General features: G+C 36.1%; 1 protein-coding gene and 1 pseudogene across 3 annotated transcripts; one reads left to right on the plus strand and one right to left on the minus strand.

The window, feature by feature from the left end:
• The first annotated feature begins 39 nt into the window (after window positions 1-39).
• LOC123557275 (UPF0462 protein C4orf33 homolog) lies at window positions 40-7,177 on the plus strand. 3 transcript variants are annotated; one of them, XM_045348672.2, is made up of 6 exons: window positions 40-214; window positions 3,411-3,601; window positions 4,169-4,226; window positions 4,630-4,681; window positions 5,056-5,237; window positions 6,981-7,177. In XM_045348672.2, the coding sequence occupies exons 2-6, from the start codon at window positions 3,514-3,516 to the stop codon at window positions 7,078-7,080; spliced, it is 480 nt and encodes a 159-aa protein (XP_045204607.2). In that variant the 5' UTR covers window positions 40-214; window positions 3,411-3,513; the 3' UTR covers window positions 7,081-7,177. The 3 variants fall into 3 exon arrangements, with proteins under 3 accessions (XP_045204607.2, XP_045204606.2, XP_045204609.2); XM_045348671.2 differs by lacking the exon at window positions 40-214 and adding an exon at window positions 239-398; XM_045348674.2 differs by lacking the exon at window positions 40-214 and adding an exon at window positions 3,252-3,289.
• An 8,329-nt stretch (window positions 7,178-15,506) lies between these two features.
• The window catches only part of LOC123557276 (sodium- and chloride-dependent taurine transporter-like), a 38,425-nt pseudogene continuing 28,279 nt past the window's right edge, over window positions 15,507-25,652 (minus strand).

Below are 25,652 nucleotides of genomic sequence, written 5' to 3' on the forward strand. Positions count from 1 at the left end.
TTTACCGTTTAAAAAAGCATTAGATAGAGAATTTTCGTTAGGCCTAGATAGAAAAATTTATTGAGCAGCTGGAGTTTAATAGAATATCACTAAGTAATTCGTATAGTCATATAAATTATATGTGCATATATACCAGTTTAGTCGGCTGTTTCTAACATATCAGATATATTTTTCAGAGCGCTGAGGAGGGAAGTAATTTGAATAATAAAAGGAGGTAGGCCTATATTATTTAAATTACTCCCCTTTAATTTGTTTACGCCATTTACTTGACTTTTACTTGACTAGAAAGGAAAACATTTAAACATGGGGATTACTCGAAGGAATATAATAACTGTTGTTTCAATAACATCAGCTATTTTTATGGTATATAAGTTTTTGAAAGCTTTGACGAGAGACAGGTAATTAAATTTTCTAACTATTGCATGCTAAGTTGCATTTTTGTTCATGAGTCATATATCTCATTATCTGTTTACTTGTGAAATTAGATCTATTATTTTTTGCATGACTCTGACACAGTGGTTGACGAAAAGTGCAATCACGGTCATTTTTATCAAGTCAAAATAAATTATTTGTTCTGTTCTGTTCTGTCATTTTTATCTTCAGGTTTTATATCTTATCACACCAATTATCACACTGGCCATAGCTTTATCAGATCAAGTGGTTCCAACGTTGTTTGAGCGGTGAATTTTACGCCGATCAGATGGAGAAATATGGCCGATACTACAAATTTCAGGTACTGTAAGTATGACTTAAAGGAATTTCTACCCGTTAAATAACGAATCAAATGAAAACGATGGGTGCACCTGGAGCGCAAATGTGTCGATGTTTTAGCACATATGTCCATTTAGCTGAGATTTGTGCCGTTTATTCAAACACTAATGTACATTCCGGCGGGGGAAGGGGATTTTTGACAGTTTCTGACAATATTGCCTCAAATATAGTGTTTATCGGGAACAAGTAACTGTTAAAACACTTTTTATGTAAAGGGCTACTTCTTTAAACAAAGCGTGTGTATTTCCATAAAATTATTCAGCGTTGTTTCTGAAAAATCGGCCGAAAACCTAATGCAACGCCGTTTCGAGTGGGTCGCAATGCAACGCAATCAAGTGGATACCGTTCTCTGTCTTACTTGCGAAGTCTTATCCGTCTTAAAAACCGTCATTAAAGCCTAACAATAAATAAATTTAGAGAGTTTTTTATCATTATAATGATTCCGCCATTTCTAATATATTGTACTTTTACATTTTTATGCTCGCTTAACATTTAACATATTTTTGCGGACATTGTCAAAAAACATCAACACAAAAACATAAAGCAAGGATGAACATCGAACAATATCACCAAGTAAATAATAGTAATAGTTCGTAAAAATTAGAACCAGTTCACGGATATTTATCTCCTCCACGAATGTTACTAACCAGCATACCAAAATCGGGTTGACTCTTTAAATCAGTATAGTTACAGTTGGTTACTTTTAAGTCCCTTAAAACCAATACATTTTGAGTTCATTACTGATTTATTGTGCATTTAAGCTGTTCATACAAAATAAATAAAATTTGGCCCATGATAAAAGTATTGATCAGTTGTTTGTACATATTTTCATTCATATTCCTGTGGTAGCGTTCATTTATTTTCAGAGAGATAAATCACAGAGAACGTTAAAATTGGCCAGGGAAAAGACAATATTTTATTTGTCCTCCATAAAACAGAAACGACGTAATAAAACTCTATGGCTGCCGTTTAAATATGAAAATACAAATGAAATACAGACACCAATGAAAGAAAATAAAACGGGACCAGCAATACTAATAGAGATGTGTCATTAAACAAACGATTAAGAGCGTTTTCTCCATATCCTCAAAGTGAATAAAAATTTAAAAAAAAACAACCGAAAATACTGCTAATTCCAACTTCAAGCACCAAAATATCAAGAAAAAAAACCTGTTCACAATAAGGTATTAAAAGAGAGAGTTTTTATGTGATGAAATGTTTGAAGAATTAACAGAGGAAGAGACAGATTTTAAGACAATGCAAGCGACAAGGCTATCCTGAGACAACTTTCTGAAGCAAAAGATACATTATTTTACAATATTTTAACTCTTATCAATTCGAATAAGTAGAATAAGTACCCGTTGGCAAACATCGCTTTTCTTCTTTGGTAAGAGACAGTTAAATAGTACAACTGTGGCACATCTCTATTAGTATTGCTGGTCCGTTTATTTTCTTTTATTGGTGTCTGTATTTCATTTGTATTTTCATTTTTAAACGGCGACCATAGAGGTTTATTACGTCGTTTCTGTTTTATGGAGGACAAATGAAATATTGTCTTTTCCCTCAGTGGCCAATTTTAACATCCTCTGTGATATATCTCTCTGAAAATAAATGAACGCTACCACAGGAATACGAATGAAAATATGTACAAACAACTGATCAATACTTTTATCATGGGCCAAATTTTATTTATTTTGTATGAACAGCTCAAGTGCACAACAAATCAGGAATGAAATCGCAATGTATTGGTTTTAAGGGACTAAAAAAGTAACCAACTGTAACTATACTGATTTAAAGAGATTTTTTTATGTTTTTGCGTTGATGTTTTTTGACAATGTCCGGAAAAATATGTTAAATGTTAAGCATAAAAATGTAAAAGTATAATATATTAGAAATGGCGGAATCATTATAATAATATAAAACTCTCTAACTTTATTCATTGTTAGGCTTCAATGACTGTTTTTTTAAGACGGATAAGACTTCGCAAGTAAGACAGAGAACGGTATCCACTTGATTGCGTTGCATAGCGACCCACTCGAAACGGCGTTGCATTAGGTTTTTGGCCGATATTTCACAAATAACCATGAGTAATTCTATGAAAATTCACACACATTGTTTTAAGAGGTAGCCCTTTACATAAAAAGTGTTTTAACAGTTACTTGTTCCCGATTAACGCTAAATTTGATGCGACATTGTCAAAAACTGTCAAAAATATCCTTCCCCCGCCGGACTGTACATAAGTGTTTGAATAAACGGTGCAAATCTCAGCTAAATGGACATATGTGCTAAAACATCGACACATTTGTGCTCCAGGTGCACCCATCGTTCTCATTTGATTCGTTATTTAACGGGTAGAAATTCCTTTAAATCATACTTACAATGCCGGAAATTTGTAGTATCGGCCATATTTCTCCATCTGATCGGCGTAAAATTCACCGCTCAAACAACGTTGGAACCACTTGATCTGATAAAGCTATGGCCAGTGTGATTATTATATACACCTCAAAATGGTTGACAGGTAGATATAAATGTTTAATTTTAACAGTTTTAATACTTTTGTGCGTTGAATTGGCCTTCAGTTTCAGACGGTGGCAATTGCACTGAAGATTTCAGTTTGAAAAAAAAAAGTTTTGTTTCAGGTTAGGCCTGGCTTTTACAATTGGACAATCGTGGGATGGAAAAGATCTTGCTCACCAAAAAGCGGAAGTAACTATTAGTAAAGGGAATGGAAACCACGTAGTGATGAAGGTTCGAGCCCCTTTCTACAATGATCCAGCAGCACCCAGTGGCCCAGCGGGGCAGCCATTTCCACAACTATGGGATTATGAAGGTAAAAAACTACACATATTGATTTAGCCGTACATAATGTCTTCACCTTATATGTGCAGTGGCAGAAGGTTTTAAAAAAGCTCATTAAATTGAAATGAGCCCGCCAATAATCTATGATACTTGCCCCTCAAGCACGGAAAAGTGAATAAAATGCAGTATGCAGTAAAACATTTGTTCCGTAGTAAAACTTGTTCATTGATGCGGTTCCGAAGAAATACTTATCAACTATATGCGGTCTCAGTTTGAAAAATGCAGAGATTATTTTAGAATAAAAACCACGCATGCTATAGGAACTGAATTATTATTTGTGATGAAGTATTTTAGGTAGAGGCAATATCTACGAACAGAATGTGGACAGGAAACAAAGAATACTTAACATCGGGCCTTAACTGAGTGAGAGAAAAAAATTAAGGGAGACAAACAGTCAGGGATTGTCATACTTTTGAAAACAAGAATTTACCCCCCTTCTACAATAATTATATAAACCTCCGAAGGTATTAGCTAAGTTTTGTTAATCTACGTCACCTTAAATGGCCGGAATATCTTTTTATTGTTGTATCTTTTTCAGTTGTTGAAGCGTTCTTTTTATCTGATTCGGGGAAATATCTGGAAGTTGAGCTTTGTCCGTAAGTATTATCTATCAGTTTGGCTGTTTTATTATGTATTGATTTTAACTGTACATAGGCTAATTTTGTTTTGTTTGTTTGTTTGTTTTGGGTTTAACGCCGTTTTTCAACGGTATTTCAGTCATGTAACGGCTGGCAATTAACCTAACCAGTGTTCCTGGATTCTGTACCAGTACTAACCTGTTCTCCGCAAGTAACTGCCAACTTCCCGACATGAATTAGTATATGAACAACTAGTATTATTCTCAGACCGGGTTTTCTGTTATCGAAGTAGAGTTGTAGGAACTATCAAAAAGAGAAAACACGTCAAAACGTACGGTCTGGCATGTTTCCTTTTTAATAAAATCTTGTGAATGTAAAAAATATTGAGGTGAGTTCAATTTTACTCTCGTTTATTTTTCAGCCACGGTCAGCATCTTGTTCTGATGTTAGATGGAAGAAGAAATATGATAAAGGTGAGTATAATTATGATTAAAGTAAAAATGTAAAATTGTATAAATAATGGTGATATAATGTAATCTAAGAAATCAAATCGAATGAATAGAGGGAAATAAAACATTTATAATAAACATAGGTTGATTTAGGCTCAAGGGAATTTTGTCAGGCTTGCTTCAAACGAGACGCGCACGCGTTGGATGTCATCCGACATTGTAAAAACGAAGCATGGATTTGCAAAAATTGAAACATTACCGAAAATTGTACCTTGATACTAAACTGTCTATTATATACTATGTCTTTTTCGAAACTGATGTTTATTGAAATATTAAACCCTTTCTTTGAATACTTATGTCGTATTTTCTTTTATTTATATCTTTTGTTTGTTTTCTAGGACAAATTACCTATACAATATACAAGTAATATTGCGGGCAATGAATGGACTGGGACGGCAGTTTTACCGGCAGATTATTTCCCGCCAAATGTTTCTAAATTTAATGCTTACGCAATTCATGGGTCAGGAGATAACAGACAGTATGAAGCCTATAGGGCCGTGCCGGGAGACCAGCCAGACTTGTAAGTGACCACCTTAAATATTTTAAGAATTTCAAGTAATTTCAAGTACATCTCATGTGTCTTGAAATTTGGATATCTACGGAAGCTAAAGACTTGAACGCAGTATATTCATAAATGATCTTTTAGATCTGCTGTTACGAAGTGACACATGATTTTTTCGTATATGGCTTTAAATATTCGGCATCTGTTCTTTAATGAATGGATTAGCTTACCATGGTTTTATAAGGACTACGAGGTGGCATTAATGTCCGCCACCGTTTGTCTGCAGACATTTTTACTGTGCGCACTTGTGACTTTAGCAGTAACGACCTTCTGCGTTCAGCGGATAACTTCGTGTCATGAAAGGAAGATACAGTGTCGCTAAGCTCACGACCATATGGTCCCTTTTTTAGCCTTACTTTGATAGGACTCTAAAAATTATTGGGCTAAACTACAGCACTAAATACAGCGAAACTTATCTGGCACATCTTAAACTCCAACACAATCCTCCCCTTATCGGTATAGTAGACAACTGGGCTGAATATCAGCCGAGTTAAATTTTTCATTTTTAGCTCATCTGATTTTTTGAAAAAAAATGATGAGTTATTGTCATCACTTGAGCGGTTGTCGGCGTCGGCGTCGGTGTCGGCGTCGGCGTCTGCGTCGGCGTTGCCTGGTTAAGTTTTATGTTTAGGTCAGCTTTTCTCCTAAACTATCAAAGCTATTGCTTTGAAACTTGGAAGACTTGTTCACCATCATAAGCTGACCCTGTATAGCAAGAAACATAACTCCATCTTGCTTTTTGCAAGATTTATGGCCCCTTTTGTACTTAGAAAATATCAGATTTCTTGGTTAAGTTTTATGTTTAGGTCAACTTTTCTCCTAAACTATCAAAGCTATTGCTTTGAAACTTGGAATACTTGTTCACCATCATAAGCAGACCCTGTACATCAAGAAACATAACTCCATCTTGCTTTTTGCAAGAATTATTGCCCCTTTTGGACTTAGAAAATCAGTTTTCTTGGTTAAGTTTTATGTTTAGGTCAGCTTTTATCCTAAACTATCAAAGCTATTGCTTTAAAACTTGCAACACTTGTTCACCATCATAAGCTGACCCTGTACAGCAAGAAACATAACTCCATCCTGCTTTTTGCAAGATTTATGGCCCCTTTTGGACTTAGAAAATATCAGATTTCTTGGTTAAGTTTTATGTTTAGGTCAACTTTTTCTCTTAAACTATCAAAGCTATTGCTTTGAAACTTGCAACACTTGTTCACCATCATAAGCTGACCCTGTACAGCAAGCAACATAACTCCATCCTGCTTTTTGCAATAATTATTGCCCCTTTTGGACTTAGAAAATCATTTTCTTGGTTGAGTATTATGTTTAAGGCAACTTTTCTCATAAACTATCAAAGCTATTGCTTTAAAACTTGCAACAGTTTTTCACAATCATAAGTGGACACTGTACATCAAGAAACATAACTCTATCCTGCTTTTTGCAAGAATGATGGCCCTTTTTAGACTTAGAAAATCATGGGTAGGACAATATTTCTATTATACAAAAAAAAATCAGATGAGCGTCAGCACCCGCAAGGCGGTGCTCTTGTTTAAATCTTGCTGTACAAACTTAAAGTTCGTATCTCAATAATTAAATATTATATATTTTGCTTGTAAAACGAGCAAAGAACTAAAAATGATGCAGCAATCATGACTAAGATTATTTCTTTTTCTAGTGTTGTGATATTTTTTTTATTTTTTTCAGTCATCGACTGGAGTATTTCGCTAACGTTGACTTTTCGTCAGTTCTTCCACAACTGTCACATGTGTCGCAGTACTGGCAACAGAAACCCGGCTCGGGATAAAGCCTGTTTAGACAATTTCATAATATTTATTAATTTAGAAATAGTGGGTATAATATTCTTAACTGCACTGTGAAACAAGAATAAAATGTTTGACCTATAGTTTTTTCCTTGTTTTGCAATAGTTCTTTTTCAGTTTGTACCGTGTGTGTTCATTGGCACTCGTAACCTGTCATTTCAGCAGCATGACATGTGCCGCCTTGTCGGTGCGAGTTTGAGTCCTAGCATGCAGTGTACACATCTTATTTATCACAGACCAGTGCTATTCATTTTTCGATTTCTTGTTACAGGTGTACAGTTAGGATAACCTTAAATTCTAAAACCATAACTTCAACTTATGTGGTCAATCTGATTTTGGCCAAGGGAAGAGTTCGTTCGAAACATTCAACGTCTAATCAGTTACCCTTATTTTCAATGAGCGCTTAATATAATTCAGTACTGTCGTTTAATTTTGATGATGTCGCTCTTCAACTGCATTGGTCAAACTGGTTCATTTCTATAAAACAATACAAATGTGTTGTCAAAATTCCAGTACGTCTGCCTTTTATTTATAGAATCATACCTTTAATTGATAGAAACAAGACGTTGCTAAATTCCCACAATGCCATGGATGACTTGTTTATTGCGTTTATACTAACCATTTTATACTATTTTTGGATGAATTATTACGACAGATAGTAAGGGGGCGTGCCCACATACATATAATTCGCGAGAGGAGGCGGGACTCCAGCAGGAGCAGCCATTCACAGGGAATCAATCTTCACTGAGATGAACGGGAATCTTTCGAGGAAACTGGTCTTCCCTGACATTGTCTGTACACACACTGGGGCCAGATGTGTTATAGTCCAAACAGAGCAAGGAGATACTTGTCGTACGACTCACTGCTCAACGGGAAGAAAGATGCGAGGAGGCCTTTTAGAGAAAATTTGCAAAGAACTCTCAACTCACACATGAATGTAGGGAAAAAGGATGGAGTGCGTGACTGTTTTCAGACGAAGTGGATTTCAAGGGTTTGTCCACTCTATGTGGAAAGCAGATAGTTAGGGAAACGAATTACAGTTTTCATTTCAACTATTACAGTTATGTAACTCCATTGTAGTTTCTTGTTAAAAAGTGACACTGCCCCTAATACAGCCGTATAGCCCATTTCCAGTTTCGATTTACCTTTTAAATTGGGATAAAATAATAAAAAAAAACACCGCAACCCTATGAGCTTTGTTACCGCCTAAAAGTTTCCCTGAGTTTTTATCTCACCTGAGCACAAAGTGCTCAGGGTGAGGTATTGTGATCGCTCACCGTCCGGCCGTCCGTCCGTCGTCCGTCCACACTTTCCTTTAAACAACATCTCCTCCTAAACCAACAGGCCAATTTTGATGAAACTTCACAGGGATGTTCCTTGGATGGCCCTCTTTCAAAATTTTTCAAAGGATTGAATTCCACGCAGAACACTGGTTGCCATGGCAACCACAAGGAAAAACTTTAAAAAATCTTCTTCTCAAAAACCAGAAATCCTAGAGCTTAGATATTTGGTGTGAAGCATTGCCTAGTGGACCTCTACTAAAATTGTTCAAATCTTGACCCCGGGGTCAAAATTGACTCCGCCCCAGGGGTCACTTGATTTTACATAGGAAAATCTTCAAAAAATTTCTAAAAATAAATAGTAGTGCAAATGGTAGGCAATATAACCGGTCTACATCTGTATTAAAACAAAGGTTTTTATATATCAAAATGTTCGTTAGGATCTGTAGAGTATAGAACTGCTTGAATGATGCAGTTGCAATATCTGTGGTAGATTACCGATATTCAAGATGGCGTCCAAGATGGCCGCCAAAATAGATAGGTTTACATTTATTTACGTTTACGTGTAAAATAATAGCATATATTGTGTTATTAAGCTGATATTGACTGGACAGTAAGATATACATAAGAAAAACGCAGTAATATAGAGAAAAGAAACAAATAATACTATAATTAAGGAAGTTCAGGCCAAAAACAAACAGAAATAGTACATTTCATAAGGGTTTCCAAACGGTTTTGCTCTGTATGTATTCAATATTGCAAAGATAGATTAACTACAGGTGGTCCCTTTTAATACTTCTTAAACATTTTTATTTATGGTACACAATATACATTTACTTTCCCAGCTGGTTATTTATCTGTGTATTTGACATAGTTATTTCCCTTGTTACCATTTTTGCCATGAAAAAATCTGAGAAAGAAAACAACTATAAAGTATAAGGTGCATAAATAATTTCTTGTAAGGACAATCTTCTTTTAAGATGTACTGTCCATATGTAGATTTTAAACTGAATTTAAGGGTCATAACTTATTCATTCAAAAGTGTAGGTATACGAACAAAAACAAGAACACCTCCGTTTTCAGACAATAAAAGGTATGGCATCCTTCGTACGAAGTACAAATGCAATAGAAAAAAGTGGAAACTTCACAGGTCGCCCAACACGACAAAAACGAATATGTTGCAGGCTCGGTTTGATTGAGCCTGTTCGTGGACGGTAATGGAAATGCATGCTACCGTCCACGCCCTCTAGCCCCGGGTTGAGCAGAACTCAACATTTACACATTTTAAAAGTACAAAAAGCAATGTTGAGACATCCGCAGGTCATATGTAACTCATATAACTCTAGAAACTAGTAAATTTTTACAGAAACATTGTATAAAAATCCAAATGGTCTAGGAGGGCTTGATTCCATTATAATGTATATATCAATGAGTAGTTCCATGGTAGCTTTTGATCACTTGTTTTGGAACTGAAAACCCAAATTGCCTAAAATGTCTAGAGGTACGTCCAAAGATAATTTATAAAATCTAAGAATCACTTGGATAATTTGCTCAAGATGTCAGTCTCACGGCTTCACATGTATCGCTCAGATATCAGGACAAACTTGATGAGGACATCAACTACGGGGTGGGAGAGGTAATTGATTAGAAGTTAGCAACATTAACCAATACAATATGGAAGTTCTTATTCCAAATTAAATTGTCTTTCTCATTATAATATCTCTATTTCTGTACTGTATCTTCCTTTTTCTCTTCTTGCTGACAGATCTTAATTTGTTTTGACAAGTTGAATTCTTTCTGCAGTTGTTTAAAATCATATCAGGCCAGGGCGCAGCAGTTCATATGTGTTTACGTTCAACAGGGCAAGACAGAAATTAAACATAACTTCTATATTGTCTTCATTGCTTCTTGGTGATATTAATATCTGCAATATCCAATCATGTGACCTTGAAGAACAAAACAGACTTGACAAAACCAAGCATGCAACGAAGAGAATATTTCTAAAGGTGCTTAGTGGCAGCTGTAAAAAGTTTCCCCAGACTGTTATATTTTTTGTTCCGTTTTAAGTTCATTCAAAGACTATGTATGATAGAGATCCGCTTTAGTTTGATGTGTCAGGCGTGTTGCACATTTCATTTTCGCATTAGAAAACTCAGTCACATATTTTATTATATTCTTTTGTTCTATGCTTTCATAAGATCGGCTTATCGAGTCTATTAACGAAGCAATAGTAACAGATAAGATATAGATACCAACTTCAATCAGTGTGTGTCATGTAAATGTTTTACATATACATTAATGTCAGTGATAAACACATATTCATAATGGTTAGTGTCTACAGACGATTGAGTAAAGATAGAACCAAACTGTGAACTGTTGAATGTAACAGTTGAGTCTATCATCCTTAACAGGTTGTTAAGTTGCTTTGTCTGTTATGAAATACACCCAGTTTTTTTTTTACAAAGAGTGCAATGTGCAAATACATTTCCATAGGAAAATCCTGATTATTTGATATAAAAGGAATTATAACATTGTTGTCTTGAAACAAATATCTTATTACATATCAAAAGGTCAAGTTGCACAGAGGTCAAAATCAGTATTACAGGCAATTCAAAACCACCAAACACCTCATCCAACAAAAAAAAGGTTATCTTATGAAACGTACATCAAGAACATTCTTGACATCAAAAAGACAACTAGTAAAATTAACTCGGAATGCACTGGTTAAGCAAACATACTTAATAAACAGTATCAGTTTCTTCCCGGAGTTCTGCACTCTCACTGACCCAACTGTGTAAGAATGCCCTTGGAAAAACCAAATACCCAACTATAGCTGATATTGTCTTTGACCCCAGAGGTATCCTGAAACTTATCCAAAACCTGCTGCCCCAGATTTGATTAAGCCCCTTGTCCTGAAGAAGCTCTGATATGAGATCCTTGACATAGTATTACTGATTTTTCAAAGATCCCTAAATATTGGTCAGCTTAAATCGGAATGGACGAAGACAAATGTTGCCGCACGGTTTTAAAAAGGTGATACTAGTGACCCCGCAAACTATATGTCCATATCTCTAACGTGTGTTCTATGCAAACTCTTATAACATATTATTGCGCTAGCCTATCCACACACTTCTCAAAACAGAACACTATATATGAGCTGCAACACGGGTTCCAGGAAAAACGGTCCTGTGAGACCCGGCTAATAGAACTTGTTGATGAAATATCAAGGAATCTTTCCTCAGGCAAACAAACCGATCTTATCCTACTAGACTTCAGTAAAGCCGTCGACAAGGCCAATCACCTTAAATTAATATTCAGACTCCAAGAACATGGTGTTCCCAAATAAATCGGGTCTTGGATCAGATTCTTCCTAATAGGCAGATCCCAGTCTGTCGTGGTCAACGGCCATATGTCTGATCACGTCCCTGACACACTAGAGGTCCCCCAGGGCTCTGTCCTTGGACCCCTGCTCTTCCTACTGTACATTAACGATCTCACTAATACAGTCACCTCCCAAGTACGGTTATTTGCAGATGACACAGCCGTGTACCTTGCAGTTTCCTCCCTCACAGATTGCCAAATGTTACAAACTGATCTTCTAAACTTAGGAACTTGGGTAAAATGTGGGATATGGAATTTAACCTTAGCAAGTGTCAGGTCCTTCACATCACACGTAGCAGAAAGCCCACCTAGTTTCCCTATAAACTACATGGTCAAACACTGTCCCTAGATAAGGATGCAAAATACCTTGGTGTCGACATCAGCCACGACCTCAACTGGAACACACATATCAACAGAATAACAACAAATGCAAACAGAACATTATGTTTCCTTACATGCAACATCAAAACAAAACACGAAAACGTCCAAGCACTCTCATATAAAACACAGGTCAGGTCACAGTTAGAATTCGTCTCATCTGTATGGTCCTCTAAACACATGTTAACATTTAGCTCTCCTGTAAATACATAAGTCTCCATATACAGAAATTTAACAATTTTTGGTGGCCATTTTGGATTCCATTTTTAATATGAGTTATCTGCCACACAAGATGCAACTGCATCAAGCAGTTCTGTAATCTAGAGAGTGAAATGTGTAAATGCATTTCCAAAAGACAGTATTGATTATTTGTTTAAGGAATTATAACATTGCCAGTTTGTCCGCAAAGTCTTGAAACAAAAATCTTACTTAATTTGGCAGCAGTCTTGAACGCCATTTTGGATATTAGTGTTTTTTCATAAAAATAACCCTTTTATTATCTTTTTGACAACATAACATACATTTTAGTGTATTTCAATAAGATATATACAATTTAGCACCCCTGTATATCCATAAGGCTCCATATACAGAAATTTAACAATTTTCGGCGGCCATTTTGGACGCCATCTTGAATATCAGTTATCTACCACACATGATGCAACTGCATCATGCAGTTCTGTAATCTACAGATCCTAACAAACATTTTGGTATATAGAAACCTTTGTTTACGGAGATAGTCCGGTACCTTGTCAGTTATGCTTAGGTATTTGCAGTAGTAAAACCAGAAATCCTAGAGCTTAGATATTTCACATGGAGCATTGCCTAGTGGACCTCTACAAAATTTGTTCAAATCATGGCCCCCGGGGTCAGAATTGACCCCGCCCCAGGGGTCACTTGATTTTACATAGGAAAATATTTAAAAAATCTTCTTCTCAAAAACCAGAAGCCCTAGAGCTTAGATATTTGACATGTAGCATTGCCTAGTGGACCTCTACTAAAGTTGTTCAAATTATGACCCGGGGGTCAAAATTGACCCCGCCCTAGGGGTCACTTGACTTTACATAGGAAAATCTTCAAAAGTTTTCTAAAAATAAACCAGAAGGCCTAGAGCTTAGATATTTCACATGTAGCATTACCTAGTGGACCTCTACAAAATTTGTTCATATCATGACCCCCTGGGTCAAAATTGACCCCGCCCCAGGGGTCACTTGATTTTACATAGGAAAATCTTCAAAATTTTTCTAAAAATAAACCAGAAGGCCTAGAGACTAGATATTTGACATGTAGCATTGCCTAGTGGACCTCTACAAAATTTGTTCAAACCTTGTCCGCCGGGGTCAAAATTGACTCCGCCCCTAGGGGTCACTTGATTTTACATACTAGGAAAATCTTAAAAAAAAATAATTCTAAAAATAAACCAGAAGGCCTAGATCTTAGATATCTGACATGTAGCATTGCCTATTAGACTTTTACAAAGTTTATTCAAATCATGACCCCTGGGATCAAATTGACCCTGCCCCATGGGGTTACTTGATTGTACATAGAAAAATCTTCAAAATTTTCTAAAAATAAACCAGAAGAGCTTAGATATTTGACATGTAGCATTGCCTAGTGGACCTCTACAAAAAGTTTTTAAATCTTGTTTTTAAAGTTACTTAAAGAAAATTTCAACTATATTTTCTCATAATTCTTCTGATTGATTTCTATTATGATCTTTTGACCTTGAAGACTTGTCCTTAAGTGCAATGATAACAGGTGAGCGATATAGGGCCATCATGACCCTCTTGTTTTTATTACCAGTCCATACCTACAACAAGTGAAAGATGCATTACCATGATGTGTGACATGATCTATCCCACCTGGCATACCTTCTGATGCTGTGTTTGTTAACTCTTTTCGCAAGATATCACCACCTGGTGAAGCTGTCAAGGCATCCATGTCCTTTGCAATAATTTGTATGAGAAGCTGGACTCAAAATATCTTCCTGGTTTATACCCTGAACAAAATTGGCATTTTTTGTAAAAGATAGTCAGCAACGCTTTTATAATGTTTATATTCGACATTACTTAAACTGAAAGATTTGTGAAGCACATATACCGGTACACCATCTATACCAGTTACACAAAGAGGAAACAACTTTCAATTAGGAGTCACTCCGTTTATTGTGCTACAGCCGGTTCTCAGCTTGACGATGCTTTTGCGATTGCCCGCACAGAAGGCAAGGTAAAAAAAAACTCCTTAGGATTCGAAACCGTCAGTTCTTTTCGTCGTTTTTAAACAAAAATCCTAACCTGTCGAAACGGACCGAAATAAGAGTATTTATATTTGATGAATAGACTTAGCTTAAAGACTGTTAGAACTATGAGAACAATTTTGTTAAATTTGTCAGAGAGTCGAATCGACGAGTGTATGTTTAGCAGCAATTCATTAGAAATGCAAAAAAATACAAATTTTATTACCTCCCTTTGTATTGCAGTCGAATTTGACTGAGAATAAAGTGGCACTTTTTAAGCAGTTTCAGAACTCATCCCAGTTCAGAATGTATAAATATCCCAATATCTATTAAGGGGAAGTGGCACAATATCACAATTATTTGCCCTTGGTTGACCACAATTAGGAATTGGTTACGCGGAAATAGGTCCTCTGTTTGATGGTGAATATTAGTGAATTTTTGAGTGAAAGACCTGCAATAAATGGCATAATTGAATAGAGGAGATATGAAGTAGTAGGTACATGTACAATTTGACAGAATGAGAATGTCAGAATATGCATAAGATGACTTTTTGATAGGGCCAGTTTTGCCTGTTTGCTGCCACCCACAGAGTATTCTTCATACGCATGCGATTTGGTTTAAAATGGTGGAAAAATGAGCCAGTCAACACCATGTTTATTATGGCTGGATTTTTTTCCTCTTGAATAGTTCTGTTGAGTTCAGGTATTTTTAGGGGGTTTGGAATGTATGCAAAATTGCAATAGTGTCCAGTGTCTATATAGAACATATAGTAAAATAACTGTGGTCTTTTGCCTGAAGTACTAAAATATAAATTACTAAAGGTAAAATAAATACGCGAGCGTCTGAATACATTTTTCTGCAAAGTCTTATAAAAAAAAGAAAACATATATTTCTTACAGGGATCCTCATATGGATTTCTAACAGAAGATATGACATATGTCATAAACTGTGGTTTGAGTGAGATTTGTTGGGTGTTCTTTGAAATACTTTTTTGTCCATACAAAGCTCATGAAAAAAAGGACCAGCTAGTTTTGGGGAAACAATCTCTGTAGTGCAAATATTAAAATTGTGGGCTTGCGATTATGGCTTTTGGAAGTCAAGAAAATAAAATCAAAGTCAAGAAAATAAAATCGAAAACTCTTTCTGTAACCGTATTTTATTTTACACACTTGATATACTTTGTTAATTATATATACATAATCTATATAAAACACTCTGATTTTCGTAATTCTGAAACAAAAAGACAACTACATAATATTAACAAGTTAAAATTCTAAACAATATTCTACTAATGCAGATTACAAACATCCACTGTGTATGTTTTTTCTCTCCACAATTTAAACGTTTCAAAATATTTTAGAGTGCCATGTCGAGACATACATTCAAATAATGTGTACACTCTTTCAAAGTTTGGTGTGATCAGTGTAAGTTGAATTTTATGTATTTCTGCGTAGAAACCAAAGAGTTTTGTTTTGCCTGAACCGAACATTTATTTATTGACAGGTATCTACAACACTGATCTCTCGTGCAGACTCAGTGCCTCTTTATATGCCACAGTTTACTTCGGTAATCAGTTTCAGAATGATGAAAAAAAAATATCATTTTCTCGTGCAGTGAATGAATGCGTATCAATCGTAAAGGAGGTACTACACATAAGTGTGACATTAAAGGAAAAGGATTTGAGCGAGTTGAAAAATGTAACGTATTTCAAACACACAGTAATAAAAAAGGTAAATATATATATAAAAATAATATGCATTTTAAGAGGTATAAAAATCTATTTAAAATCTAAATAAAATCCCAACATTGTTCAACAAAACACACATACATTCTGTATTTGAAACAGACAGTTGTATGGAAGACAAGAAGTATCACAATCTATCAATAAAGTTTTTGCTGAAGTACAATTCAGTTTGAAAGATTCACGTGCGGAGCTTGCCTTAGCATCGAATGCCAACGATATAAGCACAGCAGATGGGCCTTTTAACGAAAAACTAGTTTTCAGCATTTTGTTGGTTTTCGAGATTCCATTATTCGACGCTGATATTTCAATCGAACTAACAAATAAATGTCGATGAGGAATAGTGATAGTAGATATGAGATTTCATGACGTCATTGCACTGTCATCCATGAGTATTGTTAAATGAAAAAAAAAAACGTCGCCACGGGCTCACTGTTTTACAAACTTTTGTGGGGAATAAGCCAACACTTTGGTCCCATAAAGCTTGGCGCCTTAACATCAGAATAAAATATTTTCTTTGCCGGATAATACACCAAACGATAGGATTAGAAGCTACTCTGATCTAAACATATTCCTGGCGCAATCGGTAATTAACATTTCCAGTGTCAGACCTAAAGTTTAGATCAAACTGCACACAGACAAAGTAGTACGTGTACATATTTCAGAATTATGCTAGCTGTCGGCAAATTCCCCTTAAGTGTTATATATTGTGTTAGAAATTTTGATAAGAAACTGTTAAGAACATTTAGAAAGCACATAATGATTTAGTGATGTTAGAGGGCGGTATATACTCGGTGACCGTAAGACTAAAGTTTCGTGAAAGTTGGTTCAAAGCCCGGATTGTCTTTCCCATCAAAATTTCTCTGTGTCGTCTCGTCCATATTTTTTTCACCCACCTGAAAGTAAAATGAAAGAATCACAAAATAAGATATATCACACACAAGTCGTTGATATTTAATGATAATCATTGAACCAAAGGTATAGAGAACGACTTTCTATAAGAAAATGTTCTCCTGTTTCAAAATGATATTGTTCATTCTTCAATAACACTGGCCCATCAATTGATATGCTCCAAATCAAGACAATATAGCACAAGAACGTATCTAAAACAAACAACAAAATGAATCAAAGGATTAAACACGTTGACTAATGTGGTATTTTTAGACTATAAAATGCATATTACATATTATACTAGTATATTTTCACTTAAATTACCTAAATGTGTAACTGATTATAATTCAACGACAATTAGTGTTGACTTATCCGCTATCCTCGGCGTTTACCGCAGTATTGTTATGAGCTAAAAGTGCAGACACGCCTCGATGCATAAAGTTGATCTATACTGGTAGGCCATTTTTTGTCTCATGGTATACTAGTTTTGCTCAGCTTCTTACAGACCTTTACGGGAAACACAGAACTCAAGCAAGCAACATAATATTGCTGGTGCTCAAATTATGTTTCATGACAGGTAATGAAATGTGCAACACTCCTTAAAATGCATTAAAACAACAGCAGTACAATATTAAATTGGAATAGTAACAACTGCGTCACGGACGTTGATGTTAAAACAAATTGAAACAAACTAAACGATTAGTTATAGATCTACATGTAAAATTCGTTTAATTTACTGTTAGTCAAATTAACATTTAAAAACTTGAATTAAACCCATTGCTGGTCACAACCCGATGCATTACAAGCATGCCGGATGACTTGCAATAAGCGAATGTCATGTATAATATATCCCATACATATAGCAAAGCAATTGTCTCAGTCTAACATATTAGCTATCCATAATAGAAACTAAAACTGAAATTTCATTGGACGATTTCAGGTATGAGCCGAAGTCAACATCTCAGTCCGCTTTACTCTCAGTCCGCTTTTCCCCCGCCTCCGCATTTCTATAGATAATGTTAAATTTACATTTCATCCTAAACATGCTTGTCGTTTTTAAGAGGGTAGACAACTCAGTAAGCAAAAGACGTCACTTGAAACCATAATACACGGAAGTTTTACACCAAGTCCTTAAGGTAACATTTGTATCTATTGAGCAATTAGATATAAATGTAACACTGTCATACATGTAGATCTTGAGATAATGATGATAACACAAGTAAACATAGGCACTAGAGTAAAAAAAAAAGCTGTTGTTATTATACCCGATCAGGCACTACAGTCAGTACTTCGTATATACACTTGCAAGCATTGTATCTAAGTCCACGCAGTACTTATCTTCTCTTATCAGCTTAAAGCCATGTTTGTGAGCTAGAAATTTCAATTAGCATAAGAGGATCAGAATTTCCCCTGTGTTATAAGACATGAAGCCAGCAGGATCCATGCTGTCCGCTAACGGTTTCTCTAATTGCAATAGGCTTTGAAAGCGAACAGCATGGATCCTGACCAGACTGCACGGATGCGCAGGCTGGTCTGGATCCATGCTGGTCGCAAATGCACTATGTTGGTTTTCTCATGGTGCGGGTCCGTTCTTCTTTTTTTTACCAATATCTAACAGTAATTTTCTCCCATTTTACAATTTTTATTTTCTGTGCAACTTGTACATTTTATCTCAAACTTTGTTGAAATGAACATGTTAAAGAATTTCATCCCAGCTGTTGGCTAGTAACTTTAAAAAGTTATTTGATTTTATAAAATAACATGATTTTCAGAGATATTTGTAGCTTTAAGAGTCAAATTCACACAAAGTTTTCATATCAATCTGTGAAAATAAAAGAATTGCAGGGATGAATCCGGATCCTGAATTTGACCAAGTTGCCAGGAAGTTAATGAATTAGTACAGAACAAAACAGGCTGTGAACAAATCTTACCTCATTTCTACCTATCTGTGATCAACATTAATATGTATGTTTAGAATACAGATATGCCATATGTTTCAGAATACAGATGTACACGTTATAAAATCTACATGTTAAAATCAATATTTATGTTTAGAAAATAAATATAAAGCCATATATGTCAGAACATAGAACTATGTACTATATCATTTACATCTCTAACTAACATTTTTTTCTAGATTTTTTCCCTTTTCCCGTTAAATTTTGATACCCTTTTCGTGATCTGAATATATGTCTACTTGGGGTTATTTTACTCGGACTTTATCCTAGACTCCCCGTGTTATATATCTTAACTTCAAACCAGAGCAGGTTCAACTGTATATATAAAGAAACAAACACAATAACTCCTACCTGCTCTGTGAAGTGATAGGGCTGGCCCTTTTTAGGCTCCGGAAAGTCCTTGTCAATCCACATCTTATCTCCTGTCAGTGAACTTAGGTTTCGTTCTCCATGATCTTGAGGTCTCATCTGGTGATCCTGTAAACCTATTGGTCTGAAGCATAACTTGAAAGTCTGTAAAGAAATAGATGAACTGATTCAAAAATAAAATCCATGTGCAGCTAAATTTTACTATCATGACTAATACTAAATAAAAGTGGCTGTATTTCTTTTTTTTTGGAAAATTTTACGTTACAGTAAACCGTGAGTAAAATTCATAAAAAGTATATACGAAAAAGAATCCTACCCACAAATATTTTATTATTGGTAAGCTATGTTCTCTTCCTTTCTCGTTTAAGTTTGAACTGTTAAAATTTTGCCGAATAAGTTACTGATAGACAAAGAGATATAGACTAGGTTCCAAAGTTATTAAACTGAGTTTTGGTTCCAAAGTTATTAAACTGAGTTTTGAGACCGATTGCAGCATTCCTATTGGTCAGTTTGACGAATGAGACCACAATCAACCAATCAGGTGCTAGAGTTTTGAAACTGGTCACCAAACCTCTGGTCCAGTACGTCATATCAAGAGGAAAACAAATCTAAATATAGACGGTTTCTACCATAACATGTGTAAATACATACCTCCCAATCTCGACCATATCGTATAATGTGGTATATCCATCCAATAGGAATCCATATAGCTGCGAATGCTGCCATTGACCAACCAATACCCACTGCCCACTGGGGGTACACGTATGTGCCTTTAGGGCGGCTGTAGCTCAGCTCGGAATAATCTATCGTACTTAGTACGAAAATGGTCTGGAGCGAGAAAAAAACTTGCATGATCACTTTGATAAAACCGTACTGATTTATACAGTTTTCAGTGTATATTTAAACTAAATCGAAATGCGAACACGTGACATATAAAAGACAAGGACGCCTTGTTTGATCTTTCATTTATCATATACGTAGCTGTTACACAGTCGGAAATAGATCACAATTCATATTAAATTCGGTCAAGAGTTATCTTGCTTGATTATTACGGGACTCCTTATATAAATTGCCGGTCCACTGTTTGTGCTATATGACTCCGGTCTTTTTTTTCTACATATACAAATTGACTAAACAGTGAAACATTTGAAAATAAAACAATAAAGTTTGGTTTTCGACTTACTAAATGGCTTGCCGGTCTATTGGCCTTTTAAGTAATTCAATAAGTGTATAAGTAGAAAGCCTTCGTCCAATATTTGAACGGGTAGGCAGATTTTGGCTTCAAGTGTGAAAAAACTTTGACCAAGGGATGACTTTGACGCCGACACTAGGGTGAGTATAAAAGTTCTCACTATTTGTTGCGCTAAAAAGCATGACTTATGCACCAAATTTGCCAATAAAAGAGTAATATACAAATACCATGCAAAATATAGGTGAAGTTACTGTCCAGCCGATTGCCATGTAAGGGTTAATTCTCCAACCATACATCATTTCTATGTTATCATAGAAACGACGAACGCCTGAAAAAAAGCATAATATGCATACCTTGAAAATGTGTCAGTTTTAAATTACCTTTTAGTGATTTTAGAATGGTGCAGATATAAATACATTTATTATAGTATAAAGTATAGGATGATTTTTAACAGCGCAATGAACTTGTAAGTCGTTACCATGTACTTCCGAAAAGTTTGCATTGACGTAAGTTGTAGCCGAGATCCAAAAACGTCATATCCTGTATGTGTTATATCTGCTAGTTTTCAATACTTTTGTGTTCTTATGTGTTTTTTATAATGTTATTCGTATTTTTGTAGAGTTATTTGAAGGAAACAAATGTGAGTAAAAGCTCGGTGATTTTACGAGTTGAGATATTTTGCTTTTTTACAATTTTGTAGAATATTAGAAAAAGTGGAATATTACCGTAACACCAGGCGACTGCGACACACATAAAAGCTGCTACAAAGAGGATGATTCTGCTTCCGGAATAGTAATCAAACAACTGGAAGACGTACATCCCACCCTACAAAGTAAAGATAATAGGGTTATTATAACAGTAGCTTGATCTGGAATGCAGTATTCGTCTGGAGTGGATTTTGCCAGATCGGACCTCACGAGGCGCGCAAGCGCCGAGTGTGATCCGACCTTGCAAAATCCACGAGAGCCGAATACAAAGTATCAGATCTAGCTACTGTTATAATGACCCTTTTATTATATACCTTTACCATTTTGATTCTTGTTTTGTTCTTGAACGAAATCTTCAATGTTTATCGATATTAAATGGAACTTTGTGAAGTTTTTATGTGCGCTATTTATAGAAATGTGTCGGATCATGCATATAAATGAAAATAGTCCGGCAGCATACAATACGGAAGGTACAATACGGAATTTAAAAGATTTAATACGGAATTTTTGTCTGTCTGTTCATATTTAATTGTGAAATACAAGCCGATTTTTTACAGAATTTATATAGGTATATAATAATTATTTTTATCTTATACCTATATAAATTCTGTCAAAAATACAGCTTGCATTTCACAAGAAAATACAAACATGCTGAAATGAATCCCGTATTGTACCTTCCAAAAATCCCGTATTGTACCTTCTGTATTGTATGTTGCCGGACTACTTTCATTGATATGCATGAGCTGACACAGTTATATAAATAGCGCACACAAAAACGTAACTCATTTCATTTTAACATCAACAAACAAAGATTTCCTTCGATTACAAATAAACAAACAAAAAGGCGGAGGTATATAATAAAAGGGTCATTACAACAGTAGCTAGGGATTTTGTATTCGGCTCTCGTGGATTTTGCAAGGACGGATAACACTTGGCACATGCGCGCCTCGCTAGATCCGATCTGGCAAAATCCACTCGAGCCGAATACAGCATCCCAGATCGAGCTACCTTTATAATAACCCTATTAGATTCCTTGGAAGCTGCTACAAAAAAGAGGGTGATTCTTCTTCCAGAATAGGAATTAAACAACTGCTCAACGTACATGTAAATAAAATTTGTGCAGGTGCTACAAAGAGAATGATTCTGCTTCCAGAATAGTAATCAAACAACCGGAAGACGTACAGCCCACCTTGCAAAGTAAAGGAGCATTTATAAACAGTAACGCTGTGCAGTATAGCTGATATACGCCATAGACAGTCTCATAAGGAAATATGGAGAGTGGCGAATTAAACTGGGCACGTACCGTAAACCATAGGAATACCCATAAGGAACTGTAAAATACGGTGAGTGGTAATTTTGACGGGGCACGTACAGGACAAACCATAGGCAGAAGGGAACAATAAAATACGGAGAATCTGGCAAATTAGGCTGGAAACATATCGGACAAACCATAGACAGTTGGTTAAGGTCGCTAACTTTAAACCACTTGCCCCTCACCGATGTCGGTTCGAGCCTCGCTCGGGGCGTTGAATTCTTCATATGAGGAAGCTCTCCAGCTGTCTTGCGGAAGGTCGGTATTTCTACCCAGGTGTCCTCCCGTGATAAAATAATGCACAAAGGGGCACCTGGGATCTTTCTCCACCAACGAAAGCTGGAAAGTCGCAATATGATATATAGTTATGCCTGTAAACCAAGCAAATAAAATGTAAATTAGACATGGAACTTACCGGACAAACCATAGGCAGACCTATAAGGAACTGTAAGATGCAGACACACCCTATAAACACTTCTCGGCGATGACCTCTTCTGAGGAATCCTGGGAACTGGTCTACAATAGCGGTAACCACTCCTTCAACCCCCACAAACTGAAAACGATTCGAAATCATTTAGATGATTTAACTGTTTTGCTTAGTAACAAAGTATAAAGATTTAATTTACCTAACCAATGTTCTTGGATGGACTAGCTCTCTGTTAGTAATAATTTTCCCGTATAAAAAAGATTGATATCATTCGAATTATAGACATAATGTCTTCTATCAGAACATTCTCCTCGTCCGGTGATGGAAATCCCGGCCCTTTGTTATTGTCTGATATTATCCACACAGATTTAGAGAAGTACTGCAGATTGTCTTTCAAGTAGCTCCACCCATTTTATATCATTTCAAAAAGAGATGCAGACGTTTATAATCTAACAAAACTACTACAGTCTACGTCAATATCGTAAAGATGTACTGTCTAGCTAAAATCCTATTAGAAAACCTACCGGATTGCATAGACCAAAAATATGACTATGCTTCAAAACAAGTAACATACCCGATTGTCTAGACCTAACATTATGACACAGAGAAGGACATCATGGACCAGAACGAGACAACTTACCTGACTGTCTAGACCTAACATTATGACACAGAGAAGAACATCATGGACCAGAACGAGAAAACTTACCTGACTGTCTAGACCTAACATTATGACACGAGAGAAGAACATCATGGACCAGAACGAGACAACTTACCTGACTGTCTAGACCTGGCAATATTACACAAAGAAGAACATCATGGACCAGAACGAGACAACATACCTGACTGTCTAGACCTAACATTATGACACAGAGAAGAACATCATGGACCAGAACGAGACAACTTACCTGACTGTCTAGACCTAACATTATGACACGAGAGAAGAACATCATGGACCAGAACGAGACAACATACCTGACTGTCTAGACCTGGCAATATTACACAAAGAAGGACATCATGGACCAGAACGAGACAACATACCTGACTGTCTAGACCTAACATTATGACACAGAGAAGAACATCATGGACCAGAACGAGACAACATACCTGACTGTCTAGACCTAACATTATGACACAGAGAAGAACATCATGGACCAGAACGAAACAACTTACCTGACTGTCTAGACTTGGCAATATTACACAAAGAAGAACATCATGGACCAGAACGAGACAACATACCTGACTGTCTAGACCTAACATTATGACACGAGAGAAGAACATCACGGACCAGAACGAGACAACTTACCTGACTGTCTAGACCTAACATTATGACACAGAGAAGAACATCATGGATCAGAACGCGACAACATACCTGACTGTCTAGACCTAAAATTATGACACAGAGAAGAACATCATGGACCAGAACGAGACAACTTATCTGACTGTTTAGACCTTGCAATATTACACAAAGAAGAACATCATGGACCAGAACGAGACAACTTATCTGACTGTCTAGACCTAACAGTATGATACAAAGAAGAACATCATGGACCAGAACGAGTCAACTTATCTGACTGTCTAGACCTAACAATATGATACAAAGAAGAACATCATGGACCAGAACGAGACAACTTATCTGACTGTCTAGACCTGGCAATATTACACAAGAAGAACATCATGGACCAGAACGAGACAACATACCTGACTGTCTAGACCTGGCAATATTACACAAGAAGAACATCATGGACCAGAACGAGACAACATACCTGACTGTCTAGACCTAACAGTATGATACAAAGAAGAACATCATGGACCAGAACGAGACAACTTATCTGACTGTCTAGACCTGGCAGTATTATACAAAGAAGAACATCATGGACCAGAACGAGACAACTTATCTGACTGTTTAGACCTGGCAATATTACACAAAGAAGAACATCATGGACCAGAACGAGACAACTTACCTGACTGTCTAGACCTGGCAATATTACACAAAGAAGAACATCATGGACCAGAACGAAACAACTTATCTGACTGTCTAGACCTGGCAATATTACACAAAGAAGAACAACATGGACCAGTACGAAACAACCTATCTGACTGTTTAGACCTGAAATATTACACAAAGAAGAACAACATGACATTACGAACAAACAATACTGACTGTTTAGACATGATTTTTACACAAAGAAGAACATCATGGATCGAACGAACAACTTACTGACTGTTTAGACCTAACATATTACCAAGAAAAACATCACAACGAGCAAACTGGATGTCTGCTACGTGATAGAAAAAAGGGGTGGTGTCAGTGCTTTCGGATAGGCAATAAAAGCCAACCCTGGACCTGAAAATAGACGAGAATCGAGAAAGATGATCGAACTGTTTTTTCTTAAATTTGATATAATAGCAAATGGTAAACTATTGTTCAAGTCTCACGCGGTTCTGGGAAAACTTATGTATGAAAAGAACAGGAACCACGGCCTTTCCCTCACAAGATCGTAAGCTGCGACTAATAGGGTCTGAACACTTAGTTTTGTTGTATCTTTATGATTCAAGCGGGTAAAAAAGTTTTGCTTCCATACCCAATAAATTTATTTCAATGTAACCAAAAGTTTTAGTCATGTTTGGTCCCATATAACCTGTACTGTGTTCGTGCGCGGTAAAATCCAAATCAAATCAACTAATGT

The sequence above is a fragment of the Mercenaria mercenaria genome, chromosome 5 (genome assembly GCF_021730395.1).
Source record: "Mercenaria mercenaria strain notata chromosome 5, MADL_Memer_1, whole genome shotgun sequence".
NCBI lineage: Eukaryota > Metazoa > Mollusca > Bivalvia > Venerida > Veneridae > Mercenaria > Mercenaria mercenaria.